This window comes from Homalodisca vitripennis, chromosome 7 (assembly GCF_021130785.1).
Source record: "Homalodisca vitripennis isolate AUS2020 chromosome 7, UT_GWSS_2.1, whole genome shotgun sequence".
Lineage (NCBI taxonomy): Eukaryota > Metazoa > Arthropoda > Insecta > Hemiptera > Cicadellidae > Homalodisca > Homalodisca vitripennis.
Genome location: NC_060213.1, coordinates 134,152,322 through 134,171,598, shown reverse-complemented (window position 1 = coordinate 134,171,598; position 19,277 = coordinate 134,152,322). Strand labels below are relative to the sequence as shown.

The 19,277-nt window shown below is 35.1% G+C and overlaps 1 protein-coding gene across 2 annotated transcripts in view; it reads left to right on the top strand.

Annotated features, from left to right (window-relative positions):
- LOC124366358 (integrin alpha-PS2) overlaps positions 1–19,277 on the top strand; it is a 312,546-nt gene that overhangs the window by 273,035 nt on the left and 20,234 nt on the right. Inside the window, exons 8-16 of one of the 2 annotated variants that reach the window (XM_046822853.1) lie at positions 202–279; positions 4,880–5,058; positions 6,640–6,849; positions 11,256–11,361; positions 12,675–12,909; positions 14,833–14,999; positions 15,116–15,264; positions 15,865–16,085; positions 16,910–17,153. In XM_046822853.1, coding sequence (XP_046678809.1) covers positions 202–279; positions 4,880–5,058; positions 6,640–6,849; positions 11,256–11,361; positions 12,675–12,909; positions 14,833–14,999; positions 15,116–15,264; positions 15,865–16,085; positions 16,910–17,153 — 1,589 coding nt within the window. The remainder of the gene's footprint in view (positions 1–201; positions 280–4,879; positions 5,059–6,639; positions 6,850–11,255; positions 11,362–12,674; positions 12,910–14,832; positions 15,000–15,115; positions 15,265–15,864; positions 16,086–16,909; positions 17,154–19,277) is intronic. The other variant, XM_046822855.1, reaches the window with a different exon arrangement.

Here is a 19,277-nt window from a genome sequence, read left to right as displayed (position 1 = left end):
ATTTTTTTCTGAACTTAGAAATTAAAGTTTATTTTCAATTTAAAAAAAATTAAAATGAACTGTCAAATAAAAAAGTCGTTTAACTAATTGTTTGGTTAAATAATCAACTACAAAGGTGGGGGGAGGAGGATTCAGTTCCAATTTTATGAAATTTCCACCGGCCTAAAGGTGGGACAGATTTTTAGGTGGTGCTGTTTGCAGGTCAGGTTCATTCTTGCGACTCGTACGCCCGCCTTCCCAGGTTCATGCCTCCACGCTACGCCATTCTCGATGAGGAAGGTAAAAAGAAAATCCCTAAAACCCTGAAAGTCCCTCAAAACGGCTGACGGGATGTAACATGCTGCTTTTTACTTTGCTTGACGATCCCAACATATTAACACACTCATAACAAACGGTTACACAATCCCGAAAATTCAAAATTATCCCATCATTAAACTTACGCAATAACACACAAAACACGTTATTATAAATTAGTGAGTTTTATTAAAATTTCAAAGTCCAGTGAACCAACCAGCTAAATATCATATATATAATTCCCATAAACGATTTTACTCTTCACAAGAGAACGCTAACCTGACACAAGAAGTACTAAGGATAGGTTTTTTAAATCAATAGAATCTGTAATTTAAATCACAAATGGTTGGTTTGTCAAAAACATTCATATATGAAAAGCTTATATGAAATAAGCAAGAATAATGCAGCTTATTATAATTATATGTTCTGATTTTATATTGTTACTCTGATTTTTTAGATAAATTTCCAATTTCTTTGTTCATTTATAATTTGATTGTTTATTAAATTAATGTTATGTGTACTAATTTACCCCGTATTTTTATTTTAATAATATACAAAAATTGTAAATAGTACTAATTTAAAGTTTTTAAAGTTAATATAATTTTAATCTTTTTTAAAGCTTACCAGAAACAAAAATAAACTCTATATTAAAAATGAAATTAATCTATAATGTAGCCATATCTACTCATATACTCCCATTTTTTATTTAATACCTAGCATTAAATATATTTCAAAATATGTGTCCATTCTAATTTAGTTTTATGATTAATCGTTTAAATAATTCACCTTATAAAGGTTTTAAGCAAGGATCTAGCCAGGAAAAAGTCTTGGGAGGGGAGGGGTCTAGACAACCGATATTTTCCCATAGTGGACAGAGCCAGGCCCCATATTGTTCCCTAAAACGTAATTTTTCTTTATTTAGAACGGCCTTTCAGCTGTACATGTTAGTAATACTGAAATATTTAAATAATAATAATAGTTTACTAAAAAAGTAAATTGTATTGTGAAAAGTAAAATAAATGAAAATTTTGTGTGGGGAGGGATCCGGGCCCCTTAGGCCCCCTCGCTGGCTACGCCCTTGCTTGTATATTCTTTTAGCATCCGTGAACAATATAAAAAGAAACAGGTCAAGAACTTTTTAAGGAACAAAATGGGGCCTTACCCTCTGTCCACTACGAGAAAATATCATTTGTCTGGACCCCCAAAAATCTTTTCTGGCTACGTTTTTGATTTTAAGCTTAGAATATAAGCAACATTTAAACAGTTATTTTAAATTTATTTAAATCCTTAATAAATTTATTATAATTGTATTAAATGCCATAATATCGATAATTATTTATAATTAAATGCATTAGTTAATACACACAGTATTGGAAGAAATTAGAGCGTGAAAAATGAGGAAATTTAATTTAAATTTTTTTATAAAAGTGAAATTTTTCATCAACATAATAACCTTTTAAGAACATCCAGAAACATTACTTTGCAAAACTATATTTTGATTAACTACATACTGAGGGGGATGAAACATTTATGTAAGCATAAGATCAAGAGAATAGTCTGTCAAGACCAGATCAGTATTATGAATACATTAGTTTTGGTTCACGTTAAATGTAAGATCCTGATAGAAATTATGTGTGTTTTAACTTGTAAAAACATATTCTGTTATACTAATGTCAATAAAAACAATACAAATGTTTACTTTTTTATCTTTTTATTAAGAAGGCAAAAACTAAAGCCACCACTTTTATTACACTTGCTTAGATCTTTACATTTTATAAGGTTTTGTTCACAAAATAAAGCAATTTAGAACACAATGAGGCTTTAGCCTAATTATTTTACTAAAAAGCTTCTATGATTTCTTCCATTTTTGAACATCCGATAAAAAAATCTGTAGAAACAAGAGTGTTGCCGTTTTTTTTATTATTTATGTATTATTACACAGTTATGGTTAATACCTACACAACAAATACTTTTTCAGATTCTAGTTTTGCACATCAAAATTAGTTCTGTAAATAGATCAACAACACTTTGCAATTGCTTTCATACTTGTTTAATACTCTTTTATGTTTAAAAAAACTATGATGGTCACTTTTTGCATCATTAGTAAAATATTGAAACAGTCATTAGTTTAGATGCTGGTTTGCTACTATCATCCTCCTTAGAAAAAGGAAACGTTTAAATCAAATGATATTGTACCACATTGATAGTCAGTTTTACATCTATAAATTGAACCTTATACACAGTTATGAAATTGAACAATGGTAATAAACAATTATTAATAGTTTTTGTTCTAAATCAAATTAAAATAATAGTAATTTCAATACCAAATTACTTAAGTATGATTAACAAATTCTTTAACATTTAACTGGCTAAAACTCTCCCTTTTAATTTTTATTAATTATATGGCTAATAGTTATAATTCAGGGAAATTAGATTTCTTCTTTTAGTTCTTATGATAGTTTGGTCCTTAGATGATAGTAAACTAGTTGGTATAAATTAGTGTAATTTTATAAACACTTCAAACAAAACTAGTTACAACTACAACATTAAAAAAAAAAAATACGGACGTTTGTGTGACTTGGAACTGGGTTTTCACTGTGTAATTTTGATTTTGTTTATTTTTGTGATTTTCAGCTTACCAAACTGTCCAGGTGTCTACAGATTTTTGGTTGCCACTGTTTGTTTTAGTGCATGTAGTTAATTATTGCATGGTTTGAGTGGGGAGGTGTTCGGTTATTTTCTTAAGAATGACCTATTTCTAGTGGTTTGCTTTCTCTTATTTCTCTCCTTTGTTTTGGTTTTGCAACCACATTAGTGAATCTCTCTGACATGTGCACAGATATCATTTTTGCTCATTTAGCTTTGTTTTTTTTTTACTACAGGATGTGTTTCTTAGAGTTTTTATAGTAAAAGAGTTGATTATTAACTCAAATTGCAAAAATAAATCGAATCATCTTAGTACGCGTTGAAGAATTTACCATTAGCTTGATGATTTATTCGAACATTTTGTAATATCTTGGTATGATTTTTGTAGTGTAGATGTAAATATTAGATGTAGTTATGTACATTTAAGCTATAAAAGTACAGAAATAACGAAGTATTACAAACTTGTACTAGAAATTTAATTTAATTTCTTACTAGTTATTTTTTCATACGGAAATACCAATAAAAATTAATTTATATTGCATTGAACCATAACTAAAGTCAATATTGACGTGTGTTGACTTAAGTATTTAACAAGAGTAGAATTACAATCATATGCCACATTTATAAATCAAAATGATTAAAAATGTGAAAATTAGGCTATGAGTTACTTTCTGGCAGAGTTACATTAAATATGAACATATGCAACTCGTATAACTATATATCCAAATAATCTTCTTTAACTCACAAAGAAATTATTTCGGTTGACTTTCGAAACCAAGCTTTGAATAAATGTTTGAAAATGTTTATACCTTTTTAAGAACTAGTAGATACTCCTATGGTCTTATAGATTTATAGCCAACCACTTCGAAATTATTTATCCAATTCGCCAAGATATTTTATCTGAATCTATTTAAAACATTAAAAAGTTATATGCCAATTCATCAAATTCAACACAATAAGCAACATTCTAATAGTAGATAAAGTCTTGTGCGTTTTCATTACATTTGATGTCAACCTTTTAAAAAAGGTAATATTTTTACTATCAGGAAATCTGTGTTTATATATTTGATAAGTGTTATGGTTTTAAAGTAAAACATCCATAGCTGCAAAGATTAAACTTTTTTGAGTCACAGGTTGTTATTTTTAAAAATCAAAAACTTACATTAACACAGTGAAATAGGACTTGATTAAAAAATAGGCTTTACAGTACTTCATATTATACAAACCCTGTATACACAGTTAAATTCAATTAGGTAGATTTATTTTGTTTGTTGTACCAAAGAAATCTAATTTGGTAATGTTTTGTTTTAGCTTATTTATTTCTTACAAACTTGAATAATTTATGTGGCAATTAAAACTGGCTTTAAAGAGGATACAAAAAAACAGTGAAGATCTTTTTATGGACATTGTTATTTGACACAAAACAGTAGAAGTGGAGGTTGAGAATTCTGTATTACGCGTAGAACAGCTGATTCGCACAGCTGGACGAATTGAGGTTATGTTTTACATTGATGTCTACCAAGTACATTAATCACGTCTGTAAATTGTATTATAGTAACCATACTGCTACAAGTATGATACGCATATGATTTATACATATGCATATCATACTATATGCGTTATTGGTATATGAGTATATGCGGTATATGAGTTATTAGTTTTTGTGGTGTAGAGTTTTAAAAACGGGCAAAAATTTAACAATCTTCTTAGAGGTTATATACTTCAAGAACGTCTTACAGCAGGATTACAGTAAACAAATAATTAATTTCTACTTAACAGTACAATAAATTTACTAGTTTATGTTGCAATGTTCAAACCATCCTGAACTTCACGTACATTATTTAGACAAGTAGGCTGAAAGCAAAACTGTGAAAGTTTCGAGTTTGATAATAAACTTTAATAGTACACTTTGACTGCTTTAACACAGGAAATGTTGCAGGGCAAATAATCTCGCAGAATTTGTACAATCGACCAGATGTGATCTCCAGCAACGAAGGACCGCAGACCGAGGACGACTCATACCTCGGTTACTCTGTGACCGCCGGGGACTTCTCCGGGGGCGGCGGACAGAACGATGTTGCCGTGGGGATGCCCCGCGGCGCTGGCCTGATGGGCAAGGTACCGTCATGTTATACAATCAATGGTGGAAGCCCTCCCTGGCGAACATAGCCGAGAATAGAAATCACTCTACAATGTTGACAGTTGTCACTGAATCGATTTTAAACTATATATTGTATTACCAGTATAGAACGATACAGATTCGTTTTAAATCCTACCTAGAGGGTAACCAGCAGGATGTATGTACTGATGGAATTTTATCCAAGACTACCCCAGTCCCTCGTGGTGTACCACAGGGATCTATCTTGGGGCCTACGCTCTTTATTTTATATATTAATGACTTATCTAGCAACTTAGCTAATTCCAATGTAAATAATAGTTGTTTATTGGCAGATGTCTTAGGTTTAAATGTCAGGGAGAGTAGCGCTATGGAGGCCCATAACACCCTAGAAGTTAAGACAAAAATAGTTGTAGACTGGTGCTGTGTGAATAGGTTAAGTCTGAATGCTGGGAAGGTGCAGGACTTGGCACTTAGCTTGTCACCAAAAAAGGAAGAAGTGCTTTGAAGTTCCTGGGCATATTTTTACAAACTGACTTAAAATGGGGAAATCATATTAACAATGTAGCCACCAAACTCTAGCAAAGGGACCCTTTTTGTTGAGATCTCTAAAGAATGGTGTTACTCCTGACATCCTTCTGAGCATATACTACGCTTACATTCAAAGTCATTTTAACTACGGTATCTCCTTATGGGGTAATTCCGGATGGTGTAAAAAGTGTTTTTTTCATTACAGAAGAGGGCAGTCAGGTTAATATGTGGCGCTCCGGATCAAACCCATTGTAAATCTTTATTCATATAGTGAATGATAAGTGAAAAATATGAGTAGCAGTAAAAGTTACCTGTCAAAACTATGATGATAAGGTTGGGTTGACTGATACGGACATAAACTGTTCTGTAATGCTTATAATATTTCATAAACCTTTCTTATAAGCTTTTTATGTGTATCACGAATGGTTTTCGAGTACATGTAAATCACATCAGAATTAATTAATACTTCCGCTGTCACATATTATTCCTGGAAGGACTACTTCAGTTTTACCAGTTTCATTCTTATTTTGTGAATACATTTCTATTAGATTTTGAATAATACAGGTATATAATATTCCAAGGGATATATGCAATTTTCTCTTATATGTCTCGTAATGTCGAGAAAAACTGTAGGAAACTTATTCATTTTAAATGCAATTATTAATAAAAGTAGTAAATGTTGATGGGTAAAATGTTTAAATTAAAAGACATTGAAGCTCAGTTCTGTACCTAGTTTCGAAGTTTACATGTAGAACATCTGATTTTCCTTCTAAAGTACTGGATTAGTACAGACCGAGTTATCTAGCATGAACCGCAGCTAGCGCTTGCGCAAAAGCCGTCCTCCCCTCTCCAGTCCATAGTAACTTTTCCCAGTATTGATTTTTTCGTCCCAATATTAACTTTGGAACGAGCTGTACTTGGCCGAGTCGCGAAAGGCGTAAGTCACTTACGGGAGTTGGGGAGCTGTAACATGCTCCCATCACCATGCTTCACGCTAGTTGGCGAGGCCTGTACATCATACTCATAGCTAATCTGTTGTATGTTCTGTCCAGATCGTGCTGTACACTTGGAATGTGACCAACCTGCAGAACATCACGGGCGAGCAGCTCGGGGCGTACTTCGGCTACTCTCTGGCGGCCGTGGACATGGACGGTGACCAGCTGGACGACCTAGTCATCGGAGCGCCGCTTTACACCGACCTCAATAACAACGAAGGCGACTACGAGACCGGGCGTATCTACGTCGTTTACCAGGGCAGGGAGGTCAGTAGCAAACAATGCTTGAGTCGGAACATTCGAATCAAACAATATTTCCCAACAGCCGATGGAAAATTGCCAATGGCGCAGTGTAGCGGGTACATCGGTTATCGGGAACATTCGAATCAAACAATATTTCCCAACAGCCGATGGAAAATTGCCAATGGCGCAGTGTAGCGGGTACAGCGGTTATCGGAAACATTCGAATCAAACAATATTTCCCAACAGCCGATGGCAAATTGCCAGTGGCGCAGTGTAGCGGGTACAGCGGTTATCGAACATTCGAATCAAACAATATTTCCCAACAGCCGATGGAAAATTGCCAATGGCGCAGTGTAGCGGGTACAGCGGTTATCGGGAACATTCGAATCAAACAATATTTCCCAACAGCCGATGGAAAATTGCCAATGGCGCAGTGTAGCGGGTACAGCGGTTATCGGGAACATTCGAATCAAACAATATTTCCCAACAGCCGATGGCAAATTGCCAGTGGCGCAGTGTAGCGGGTACAGCGGTTATCGGGAACATTCGAATCAAACAATATTTCCCAACAGCCGATGGCAAATTGCCAGTGGCGCAGTGTAGCGGGTACAGCGGTTATCGGGAACATTCGAATCAAACAATATTTCCCAACAGCCGATGGCAAATTGCCAGTGGCGCAGTGTAGCGGGTACAGCGGTTATCGGGAACATTCGAATCAAACAATATTTCCCAACAGCCGATGGCAAATTGCCAGTGGCGCAGTGTAGCGGGTACAGCGGTTATCGGGAACATTCGAATCAAACAATATTTCCCAACAGCCGATGGCAAATTGCCAGTGGCGCAGTGTAGCGGGTACAGCGGTTATCGGGAACATTCGAATCAAACAATATTTCCCAACAGCCGATGGCAAATTGCCAGTGGCGCAGTGTAGCGGGTACAGCGGTTATCGGGAACATTCGAATCAAACAATATTTCCCAACAGCCGATGGCAAATTGCCAGTGGCGCAGTGTAGCGGGTACAGCGGTTATCGGGAACATTCGAATCAAACAATATTTCCCAACAGCCGATGGCAAATTGCCAGTGGCGCAGTGTAGCGGGTACAGCGGTTATCGGGAACATTCGAATCAAACAATATTTCCCAACAGCCGATGGCAAATTGCCAGTGGCGCAGTGTAGCGGGTACAGCGGTTATCGCAAGATAACCAGACCAAGCAATGTCGAGCGTGGCTGCTGCTTGGTTGGGTGGCCGCTGAGCGATACTGTCCTTGCAAGCAGCCCGCCTGCCCAGCCATTGGTGGTGGTTCGGAAGTCACCTTTAAGCCGTTGGTTCCCAGGTTAAGTGTTAGAGAGGGCTTCTTAGCCTTCCTTAACTTTGCCTGGTAAAATAATGCATCTCTTTACTTACTTAAGAATAGAAAAATAACCTAGCTATGGTAGGAAAGGTTGATTATAATGTGAATATTGAGTTTAACTCCTTTTACCTTCCGCTAATTGCAGCTTCTGAAATCTGGCACTGTGACAGTCTTCTCCTGGAATCTGGAGTCAACATCCATCTGAAAAGATCCAAAAAAGTCAGAAGCTCAAAACGAAATCTTTGCATCCTTAAGACAACAGACTCACCCAGACTACAAAATCAAGTGTAAACTAGATGAAGAAGTGTTCTAGTGGTCTTATCAGGAGCACAACTGAGTGCGCTAGATAATTTAGCATTCTGATGTCTATGACAGTGTCTGATTTCAGACAATGCACAATGGAGAAGGTGAAAGGGAAGATAAATTCAACATTTGTAATAGGAAGATTTAGAATATAAACGTTAAGTTCGGAATTGTTCAAATTGAAAAATGTTTAAGTAGTTATTTTTGAATTGGGAGGTTTTAAATTGGTGTAGTCAGTTGGTTCAATTGGTTTAACTAATTAAAAAAGTTAACTATCTTTTTATTCAAAGCCCTCTAACAAACCGTACTTTCCCTGAAAAGGAACTGTAAGTATGAAAAGTAATAAATCAAGCAATATAGAAATCTGGCTTTGGCGGTTATAAAGTAGTAACCAAAATATAGTTTAGAAAGACTATTGTTCCTACATTTTTGTTTAATTTCAAGAATGTGATTTTCATTACTTGTTAATCATTATCAATATGACCATTCAAAACTCTTTTTTTTTACTTAATATTACTAATTTCATAGTTGAAAAAGAAATTAAAATTATGGACGAGCCAATGTAGGATGGCTTAAACGTGAACATGGTGCGTGTACATGGTATAAAACGTGATTACTTTGTACATTACTTTATTTAACATTTTACTTACTGAATATTCCAAATCCGATCTGGAATAAACTGTTAATAAATATTTTCAAGAGCTTACTAGTAACCATGTTAAAGGTTTCAACTGATTGGATCAGCTGTTTTTTTGGCCATGAAGCCTATTGTAAATACAATTTAAGAGTGATTCAAAAGCAGGTTGCAATACAATAATGAAGAAATTGTGGGAAAAAGTCTTTTAACGTTAATCTCCTAAAAGTTTAAAACAGGTGAAAATACTGCTTTTGTTTAAATTCTTGAGAAAACTCCAGTTACTAAACCGGTAGTTCTGGTTTGTGGTAAAACAGTACCTTGTGTCATACAGTAGTCATTATCCCTCAAGCAACAGGTATTTAACTTGAAAGGCAGACACATGATCATGCTATTTAAGGTTGAAAACAAATCATGTAGCAGTAGTGCCGTACTTAGCTATGGCCCCGTCATGTACCGCCACCCGCCTCTGTACAGGTGTGGTGGGGCTGGATCCCGGTAAAATTGTCCAAAAACCTGTCTGGATACGAGCCTGTATGGCAGAGGTATGTTTATGTACCCTTCTGATATGCTTCTGCCATAGAAAGGATAACAATGATAAAATACTTTCAGAGTAATTGTTTCTATGAGTTACTTTGATAGTTGTGTCATAGTTACGTTTAAGTTTGTAACAATATAAATTTTATTAGACTACGTAGAAAAAAAATGAAAAGTGAGGTAAAGAATTTAGTTCATGCTTTTTGTTCCTAATTTTGTTTAAAACTGGGCAGGCTTAACGTTTCTTTCTTGGATCCTTCTCATTCATCAAATTACATTTGTCACCTAATCTGTCCTTATCGTCCAAGAAATCACTATCTCCTTTAATTTTTTTAGCTTTTCACAACATTTTTTCTTTCTTCTCCTTTACACCTCTTCTGTTTCAAGATTTGAAATTCTTTCGTGTTATCAAAATCCAAATTATTGTATTATTTATTTTCACGATAAAAAATTTAACTCAAATAAAGTTTACATAATAGACACAAAAGAAACAAATTTCTGTTCAATCAATTAAGGTAAGGATTACTGTACATATTTTGCAATGACATATCATTTTAACTGACATCTGTATAAAATTTAGCAATTCACGGTTAATGTACAAAATCTTGGGTAAATTAGTTCTCTATACATCACAAGTTTCTCTCCCTCTTGATGCCCCTTCAACAGCACTGATGCCTTTAGATGGACTTTTCCTATTTTATACTTTTATTTTATTTATTTTTTCTTTTATTTCATAACAGTTCGTAAAGAAATCTGCTAGTAATGTGTTAGGTTGTTCTGCAGGTAGACTTTTTGATCTTTAAAATACACCACTCCTTAATTTTGTTTTTCTTCTCTTTAAATATGTCCTTTAAACTATTTGAAGTACTTACGCTGATAAATTTCAATGCCGTATTATGTAGATACGCGCGTGCGCGCGCGCGTTTGTGTGTATGCGTGTATTGATGTTATAATTTAATCACCAGATTAAATTCGTCCAAAATCTCCAGGGAAGCAACTCGAGCCTACGCACAGGCTTTTCCGCCCATGTAGGCTCATTTCCTAGGCCACTTTAAATCTGATGTGTATAATATTTTTATGTATAATGTTGTTATGTAAACATTTAACTAGTATAGTAACAAGACAATATAAATTTAATAGTAAATTTGCACGCATGTAAATATTGTTTGGAAATAAATTATGATTCAATTCAATTCTCATATTCATATATGTTGTTCTTCATATTCCTAAGACCTCTTTTCACTATTACTAATTTTTTTAATGATCTATAAATTCCTCTTATTGTTCTGCCCTCATAAAAAGGAAAATGTAAAAGTTATAGAAAATCTTGGTAAAGAAATTGATGAGATATTTTAAAGTTAACTTGTCAATTCCCAAACTAATTAAGTTACAGTTTCTGTACTTAATTTCAATAAACCAGTTTAAAAGGATAGGTATTGAAAACCCATAAGATAATAATTGGTACTCCTTGCAATAATAAAATTGGGGTTACTAAATAACATTTTAAAATTTAAATATAAATAGTAATTTTTATCAACCAAAAAAACTCTATTTGGAAACTCTTTCTTTTAATTGTTTTTATTTATTATTCTTTTCATTTCAGGAACAAAAGTTTAGATCCATGAACAGGAGAGATGGTGTGAACTCCAAGTCAAGATTTGGCCTGGCACTAGCGTCTCTGGGGGATATCAACAAAGATGGGTATGGAGGTGAGTACTTTTGCCTGCAATGGCACTGTAGGTAAATCCATATAAAATCTCAAATTTAATCATATTGAGAATAAGAATTCACTTTGTTGGGGGATGAGTTAAAAAGGTTAATGAGTCTATTTCCCTTATAGTTAGACAGAAAATTCAACAGGAATCAATTAATAAGTAAAATGAAATTGAGCTCTGATATGTTACTAACAAAAACAATATTATTATTTTTAACGGTAGCGAAAATCAACCTACAGGGGTAAGTTGAGTCATGAACAGAGCCTAACGAAAAACCTATAGCAAAATGTTTAACTTTGCTGAAATTCCTAAATATTTTCCAAGTTGTAAATTAAATTCTTTTCCTATTCTTCCAGTTTTCATTTCTGAAGAAGTTGTATTTTTTCATTCTATCAAAGGGCATTAGTGGAGAAATAAGAAAACAATTTAAAATAGGAAAGGAAAGGTAGAAATGATGTGGTATCCATACTAACACTGTTTAGTTCAGTACAATTTTAGGTTTATGCAGTCATACAGTCAATTACCCAAGTGGTTAAAGATTTGGAAGAGCATAAGCACATCTTTTACATTTTTTAGAATTGTCCATGGCCTTTGAGCAGTTATAACACAATTAATCAATAAGTTATATAATTACTGAACTAGCGATTACCAGCTGTTACGGCGCCATTGTTGGCTATTCCACCTGAACCAAAACTGTCTGAAGACACCACTTTGATTCAGCAAAGAAATCAAAACAGTCTAATAAGAAATCAAATTTCTGACAGATAATTTTAGGTCTGTAACGCTTTCAGCTACTGCCAAAGCTGTGCCTGCTTCCTGAAGTTAAGTTTTTGGGCTAAGAACTTGTGAAGATTACTGTGAACTATTACTGAAGAAATAATGAATGTCAGCTAGCCAAACATAAACGGGCTTGACACCTATACAAATGAACGTACTACTTAAAAGATTTGCCAACAAAGATTTCAAAGCCAAGAAAAGGTTATAACAATGTCAATACTAGATCCACTCACTAGAAATAACGCCATCTGCAGAATAGAGATGGATCTTAGAGGAAGAACCTTCTCACATCTCTCCATATCTTAGAGAATTATCAAACCTTATTTCTGAGTTTCTGAGGCATGCAAATGAGCATGCATGCATGCATGCTGCAACACTTTAATTTTTAGGAAGAATAGCTTCACTCTTTTCTTTTCTCAATATTCAGATGCCCCATATTCTTTACAGAATCAAGGGTTTCTGAAGTGTATTTCCAGATAGTCAAATTTAAGTTGTCAATCAGATGTGACCCTCTACACATTTGTCCCCAGATGTAGCAGTCGGAGCCCCCTACGATGGACCCCAGGAGCGAGGGGCAGTCTACATCTACCACGGCTCTCCCACTGGTATCAGAGAGAAGCCCTCACAGATCATCCGAACCACAGACCTCGGCCTTCCCCTCACCACCTTCGGCTTCTCCCTCTCCGGTGGCGTGGACATGGATGAGAACCAGTACCCCGACCTCATTGTGGGAGCATACGAGTCCGACACTGCTGTGTTCCTCAAGTGAGTTCTATTCCACATGTGCAAACATAATCTTCTATTCTATTCTTATTTCTAAGAGGATGTTGTTATATATGACATTGATAGACTCAGAAACTATTAGACCGATCTTTATGAAAATTAGTATGTAGCCTATATGTATTTTTACACGTAGAAGGTTTATATGCTATGCACATTGATGTAACTCACCACCATGTGGCGATGCAGAAGATAAAAGTTTTCAAAGCGCCTGCACATTATAAACTGCAATTACTTGACAGATATATATATTAAATAGCTAACATCATTTGAAGGCTCTAAGTTACAATGTGTCTTTAAAATAAATTTCTGGTTGAACTTGCTTACCAAAACTTCAAAATCGTCCATAATTCAATTTATGAAACATGAACAGTAATGACCGTCATGAAGTAATTTTCATTATTAATTATTTCAGTGTTTTCTTGATCAGAAAAGGAACAAAATAAGCAATGGAATAAAAAATACTAACCTCGTACTAAATTATAATGACCTTAATAATATACTCTTTTTAATATACTTTCTTGATCGTGGGAAGAAGGCAAACTTAACGTTAGTGTCGGAAATATAATTCACTTGAACCAGAAGTGCTCATACAGGTGCAAAACTTTGTGGAGCCACGGGTAACTGCTAGTATTGTACATATACAACAAAACCTTGTCTACTAAATTGATTAAAAGGTTAAAAATTTATGTTGATAGAAGTATAATTTATTAAAATAATATTAATTTATTTCACATTATTGTATTTTGTAACAGAATTTATTGACATTCTATATGATTGTAAATGTATCAATTTCTCCAATAGAAATGCATTTAACAAAACAAAAATGAGTGTGTGTCAGTTTTGCAGAATTAACATAATTAATGCTTGTTTTGAGGTGGAACATGGAACAGCATTCCTCTACCTTTCTCTGATAGGGTCCTAAAAATGTGGAATTTTAGTTTATGCAGGAAACTTTCCTTTTGCATTTCAGAAATGCTTAAAAACATTGCTTTAGGACCTCATATTTTGGAAATTCTTCATGTATGGTCCCCAAATCCCTTTTATCTCATAGGTATCCATATTCCCCAGACCTCCAGGAAGTTCCAATTTCACTAAATCTAGTTCTAAAAGTCAGTCACTGAATGTAGTAATATGCATGAAAATAACATTTTGTAAAATAGGACAATTTGTACCACAAAAACCTTATATACATAACATATAACAGTTGTAGAATTTATTTGTATCCTTATTGATATGGAGACAGGCTAGGTATAAAAAGCGATTTTCAGAAATGTTAAAAATGTCATGAACACATTCTTACCCCCATGTTTTTATTTTACCATGTGATTCATGGGAAATTTTAAGTTATTTACTTAAAAAAATTCAATCAAAATCTTTATTTATTTGGACAAAATGTTTGCATTATAATATTGATGTTGTGTTAAATATACCACTGACAAATTTTTAATTATATACTACAAAACATTAAATCAAAATCTTTATTTATTTGGTTTATTTATTTTGACAAAATTTTTACTTAGGAGAACTCCTAGAGAAATTCCAGAAATGCCTTTCTATTTGTCTTGTTGATGAGTTTTTGAAAACTTTACATAACCGTATTTCAGAAATTCTTTAAGATTGAAATTTAAAATTCTTTGGCTTTCTTAGTCTGAGCACTTACTATGAGTACATCAAATTTGAGCAAACCCAAAATGGTTAGGTTAATTGAGTGTGTTGATTTGACATGGATTGACCCACAATGGAAAGTAAACAATATTAAGAAAATTCATCCATGTGTGAATTAACATAATTTTAGATTAGTGAATAGGTTTAGTTGTATCTGACTGAAAATACTTCAATAGATTCCCCATATAAAAGAGGAGATATCTGTAATTCCTTACCAAAGTTTGTCTGGTTTATGTGCAGAGCCCGGCCAGTAGTAAAAATGATGGCTTCCGTAGAGTTCTTGTCAGACCAGAAGCAAGTGGTCTTGGAGGAGCAGAACTGTACCCTCAAGGATGGTTCAAGAGTCGCTTGTCTTTCCCTCAAGATGTGTCTGGAGTACAGTGGCCTTGGGGTTGACCCAAGATTAGGTAAGTTTCAAACATAAGTATAGCCTAATCTCTTGAATTCTGAGGGAACATTCCGTTTTGCTTTTCCTTACCTTGAAAAGACCACTGGATGACAATGTTGGGTTAATGGATTTCAGATTTCAACGTCCAACTAATTCTCGACTCCAAGAAGATCAAGAGCCCCAGGATGTGTTTCCTGTCGGCAGAGGGTCAAAGTTTCCAGAATCAGACGTTAACTTTGGACAAAGGTCTGCAAAGGTGTCAAGAAGTGTTTGTCTACATTAAGGTAAAACCTCTTTGTAAATGATGATTTTTTTCAAGATGAATGCACTTAGAATAGAATTATTTTTCATAGAATCAATAGAATTACATAGAATATGAAGAGAGCATTCTTTTGTGCACAAAAGTATAGGAAAACCAGTCTCAAACATGTTAATCTCCTTTTTGGAAATCTAATAAGGAATGCCCTTACAGGGGTGGATTTAGAGGGGCACAGGGATCATGACTCCTCCTAAAATATTTTCATAATATATATATATATTTGCTAGTTTTATTTTATATCAAAGTAAATGTTATTAAACAATCCCCCCGTTGTGACCCCACTCCAAATTCATACTAAGTTCGCCCCTGTGCCCTGAACAATTAATTTGTCAATGTTGACAGAAGAATGTTGGAAATGAATTTTGTTGTTACTTTCTCAATTAATATAACAAGCTCATGCATATTTAATTCATGATGGTTCTGCAGATAACCCTCAATCCTTCCACAGTTTGCTCACAATTTCTCTTTGTATTTGCTAATTGTTACATATGTCAAAACCTAAAGTAGAAGACTTTATTCAATACCCAAATATTATAAAGAAGTTACAGTAATCTGTCAATTTCAGCCGGGCATCCGAGACAAGCTGACGACTCTGGATGCAGAGATGCGCTACGGTCTGCGCGGTGAGGCCTCTCAGGCTGCCTTCTCGCGGCGCAGATATCGACGTACCCTCTCTCCTGTCTTGGACCTGAATGAACCTCTCAATCGCAAAGACAGCATTACCATCCAGAAGAATTGTGGGAAGGATAATATCTGTATACCTAACCTACGTATCACTGCAATTCCGTAAGTGTTTATGTGCGTGGAGTATGCCAGGCAATTTGTACTTAATCACATTAATTATTTTTAAATTTAAATATATATGTATTTACTGTTTGATTTCTTAATAACAGTTGAGTACAGTGATTAAAGCATTTAGAGAATCACACTGAGATTTAGAGATTAAGAAACATTGTTACTTTAATCAAAACAGTAGCAACGATTTCAGATTGTTACATTTTAAGTATAAAGAATCACTCTGTGTTAGGAAAACATAAAATTACTGAACTTTGAACCTTCAAGTTCAAAATAGTAGTAAATGTTATGAAAACAATACTTTTCCAATATAGTTTATTTTTTGGATGAGGCCTTTCAAAACATTTGTGGAGTCGCGTGATGACAAAACTGTTGGTTTCGAAAGGCTTCGTCCAAAAAATAAACTATATTGGAAAAGTATTGTTTTAATAACATTTACTTCTATTTTAAATTCTTTTCTGATTGCTCCAAGAGTCTTAAACTTCAAGTTCAAGTTGATGATTCCTTGGTAATTTAAGTATAGTAATATTGTAAACTGAGTCTATAGTAAAAACATGTTTTAACAACTGTCCCTCCTATTTTTTATCAAACCAATCTGCTCCAAAAGATTTCCAGGAACTTTTAAACATCCTGTAAACTGTTAATAGTTTTCTTTTTGAGTGGTTACCACGATTGATTTTTGTAGCATGGTACCTTCAATTATTTCAACTCACTCTCCATTCCTTCAAATTTCCAAAATGTGAACACCCTGCGACTAAAATTCATAATTTGAACCCTCTCATTTGTCACGAAATTACACAAAAAATTATTTACAGCAATGTGAAGAGATATTTGCTGGGCTCGAAGGAGAGGCTTTTCGTGGACGTTGTGGTGATAAATGAAGGAGAGGATGCGTTTGAGGCAGTATTCGACATGAAAGTTCCTCCAGGCATCAACTATGTCAATATAGAGAGGGTGGACGCTGAGAGAGACGTGTTGGTACAGTGCTCTGCTCCCTCCTTCATCAACAACAACACCCTTCATTGCGACATCGGCAACCCTCTGCCCAAGGAGAAAACCGTGAGTAGAGCAGAGTCCTATTATGATCCTCTATAATCTCATTGTAGACTCCATTTGACTAGATTTTTTAGTCCTGGAAGATCCATAATAAATTACTAAAGTATTAAATTTTAATTATTTGGATTCTAAATGCACAATGAAATAGCTTGAATAAAAATTGTATTGAAATATTCGTAAAAACTGTGTGATTACGTCCTTATTTTAGTTTTTTGTATAAACTCTAATAATTTTTTTTACAGATTTTGTAACTCTAATACCGAAAATAAAACAATACAATCTGGTCTTACTCATATCTGTATAAAATATACACAAAACATGACCAAAAGGAAATGGGGATTTTTTAATTCATCTTTTTAGTTGAACTGAAATTAGTTTTTATATTTTAAAATTTTTTAGTCCTCTTAGAATAAAAGACCAAAAGGTATGTACTTACTATGTTTCAAAATGTTGTTGGTACTGTACTTAAGATGTGTAACTAAAATAATATTGCACAAAACTCATTGTAATAGTGAATCTGTAATAAGCAGTGACGTGACTATGATTTGTCTTGGGGGGGGGTTGGGAGGGGGAACGAATCTGATTGAAGAGAACACTACATTGGTTAGTATGGAATAAATCTGAATAGGTACATCTAAATTTGTATTAATTACTTAGTCCTAATTCAAGATAGAACATTAACTGCTGGATTTCAGAGTAGTTGAATTGCTGTTTTATGAATATTTTATGTATTTTTAGGGTACTTGACAGTGGCGTAGCCAAGAAATTATTTTTGGGGACGCCATAGCAAGAGTAGGAGGTGTTGTAACCACCAGAAAAAAGAGGGTCCGAGAGTGCTCCCTAAAATTATAATTGCTAAACACTGGTTTTAGGCAACACTTTATTGTTTTTTTTTTTTTTTTTTTTTTTTTTTTTCCTTTGGGATATTGGGGTGGATTCCTAGATCCTCACACGTCAACCTGAGCTTATTGTGTGCCCCTTTGATGTTAGAGGGGTAAGCCTATCTTCGTGCCCTTAATTAGGCTAAGAAGCTTTTCCCCGATACTAGCATCTGGTTCGTCGCCTGGTTGTTTATCACCGAAAAGAGCCCTTCTCCTTGCTCCCAGTCTCTCACAGTCCAGTATTATGTGTTTTGCAGTCTCTTCAGACTTATTGCAGAGTCTACACTCCGAGTCCTCATTTCGTAAACCTAGAGTGTTTAGGTGTTTCCTGAAGTGGCCGTGTCCAGTGATCAAGGCAATCACTTGCTTAACCCGATCCCTCCCCAGCCCCATCAGCCATCTGGTGAATCCGGAGCTAGAATCGGCAAGCAGTCTTTTGCCGAGTGCTTGTCCTTGGTGACTCTGCCACCGCAAGCGGTGTGTCTTCCTGGACCATTTGTTTATACTTTGATAAGCGGCTGACTTGCTTATACCACAACTCGGTTCTGGACCGGTGTATGGCATGCTTGCTCCGCTTTTGGCAAGCCTGTCGGCGCATTCGTTGCCACCTATGCCTGTGTGGCCCGGTACCCAACCAAGACGCACACAGTTGCGTGATCCAAGCTTGCAGAGAGTGTTAAAGCACTCCCACACAAGCTTGGATGAAATGCTGTTGGAGTCAAGAGCTTTAAGAGCTGCCTGACTGTCTGACATTATACAGATGTTCATTTCCTGGTACCTTCTGGTGAGGCCTAGGTTGGCACAGGCTAGGATACCATAGATTTCGGCTTGAAATATGGAGCAGTTCCGACCCAAACTGCCGCTAAGGGCAGTTCTAGGGGATTGACTAAACACTCCATATCCAGTTCTACCCTTAATAAGCGAGCCATCCGTGTACCAGACAAAGCTCTTTCTTATTGTTGGGATGTTATCTTGCGATTTCCACTCATCTCTGGAGTAGAAGTCAACAGAGAATGGCTTATTGAATACGAACTCCGTTCTCATTGTGTCGGAGACCATTTCGAGAATAGCGCTTGGGTTTACAGCTTCAGTGATGGCGCCATGGCTCGCGTTAGACACGCCATTCCTCCACAAGCCAGCAACCATCAGCCGATAAGCTGACTTACGCGCTTCAGCTTTTATATGAACATCAAGAGGTAGAAGTCCTAAAGCCACCTCGAGGGTCGCTGAGGGACTGCTCCTGAAT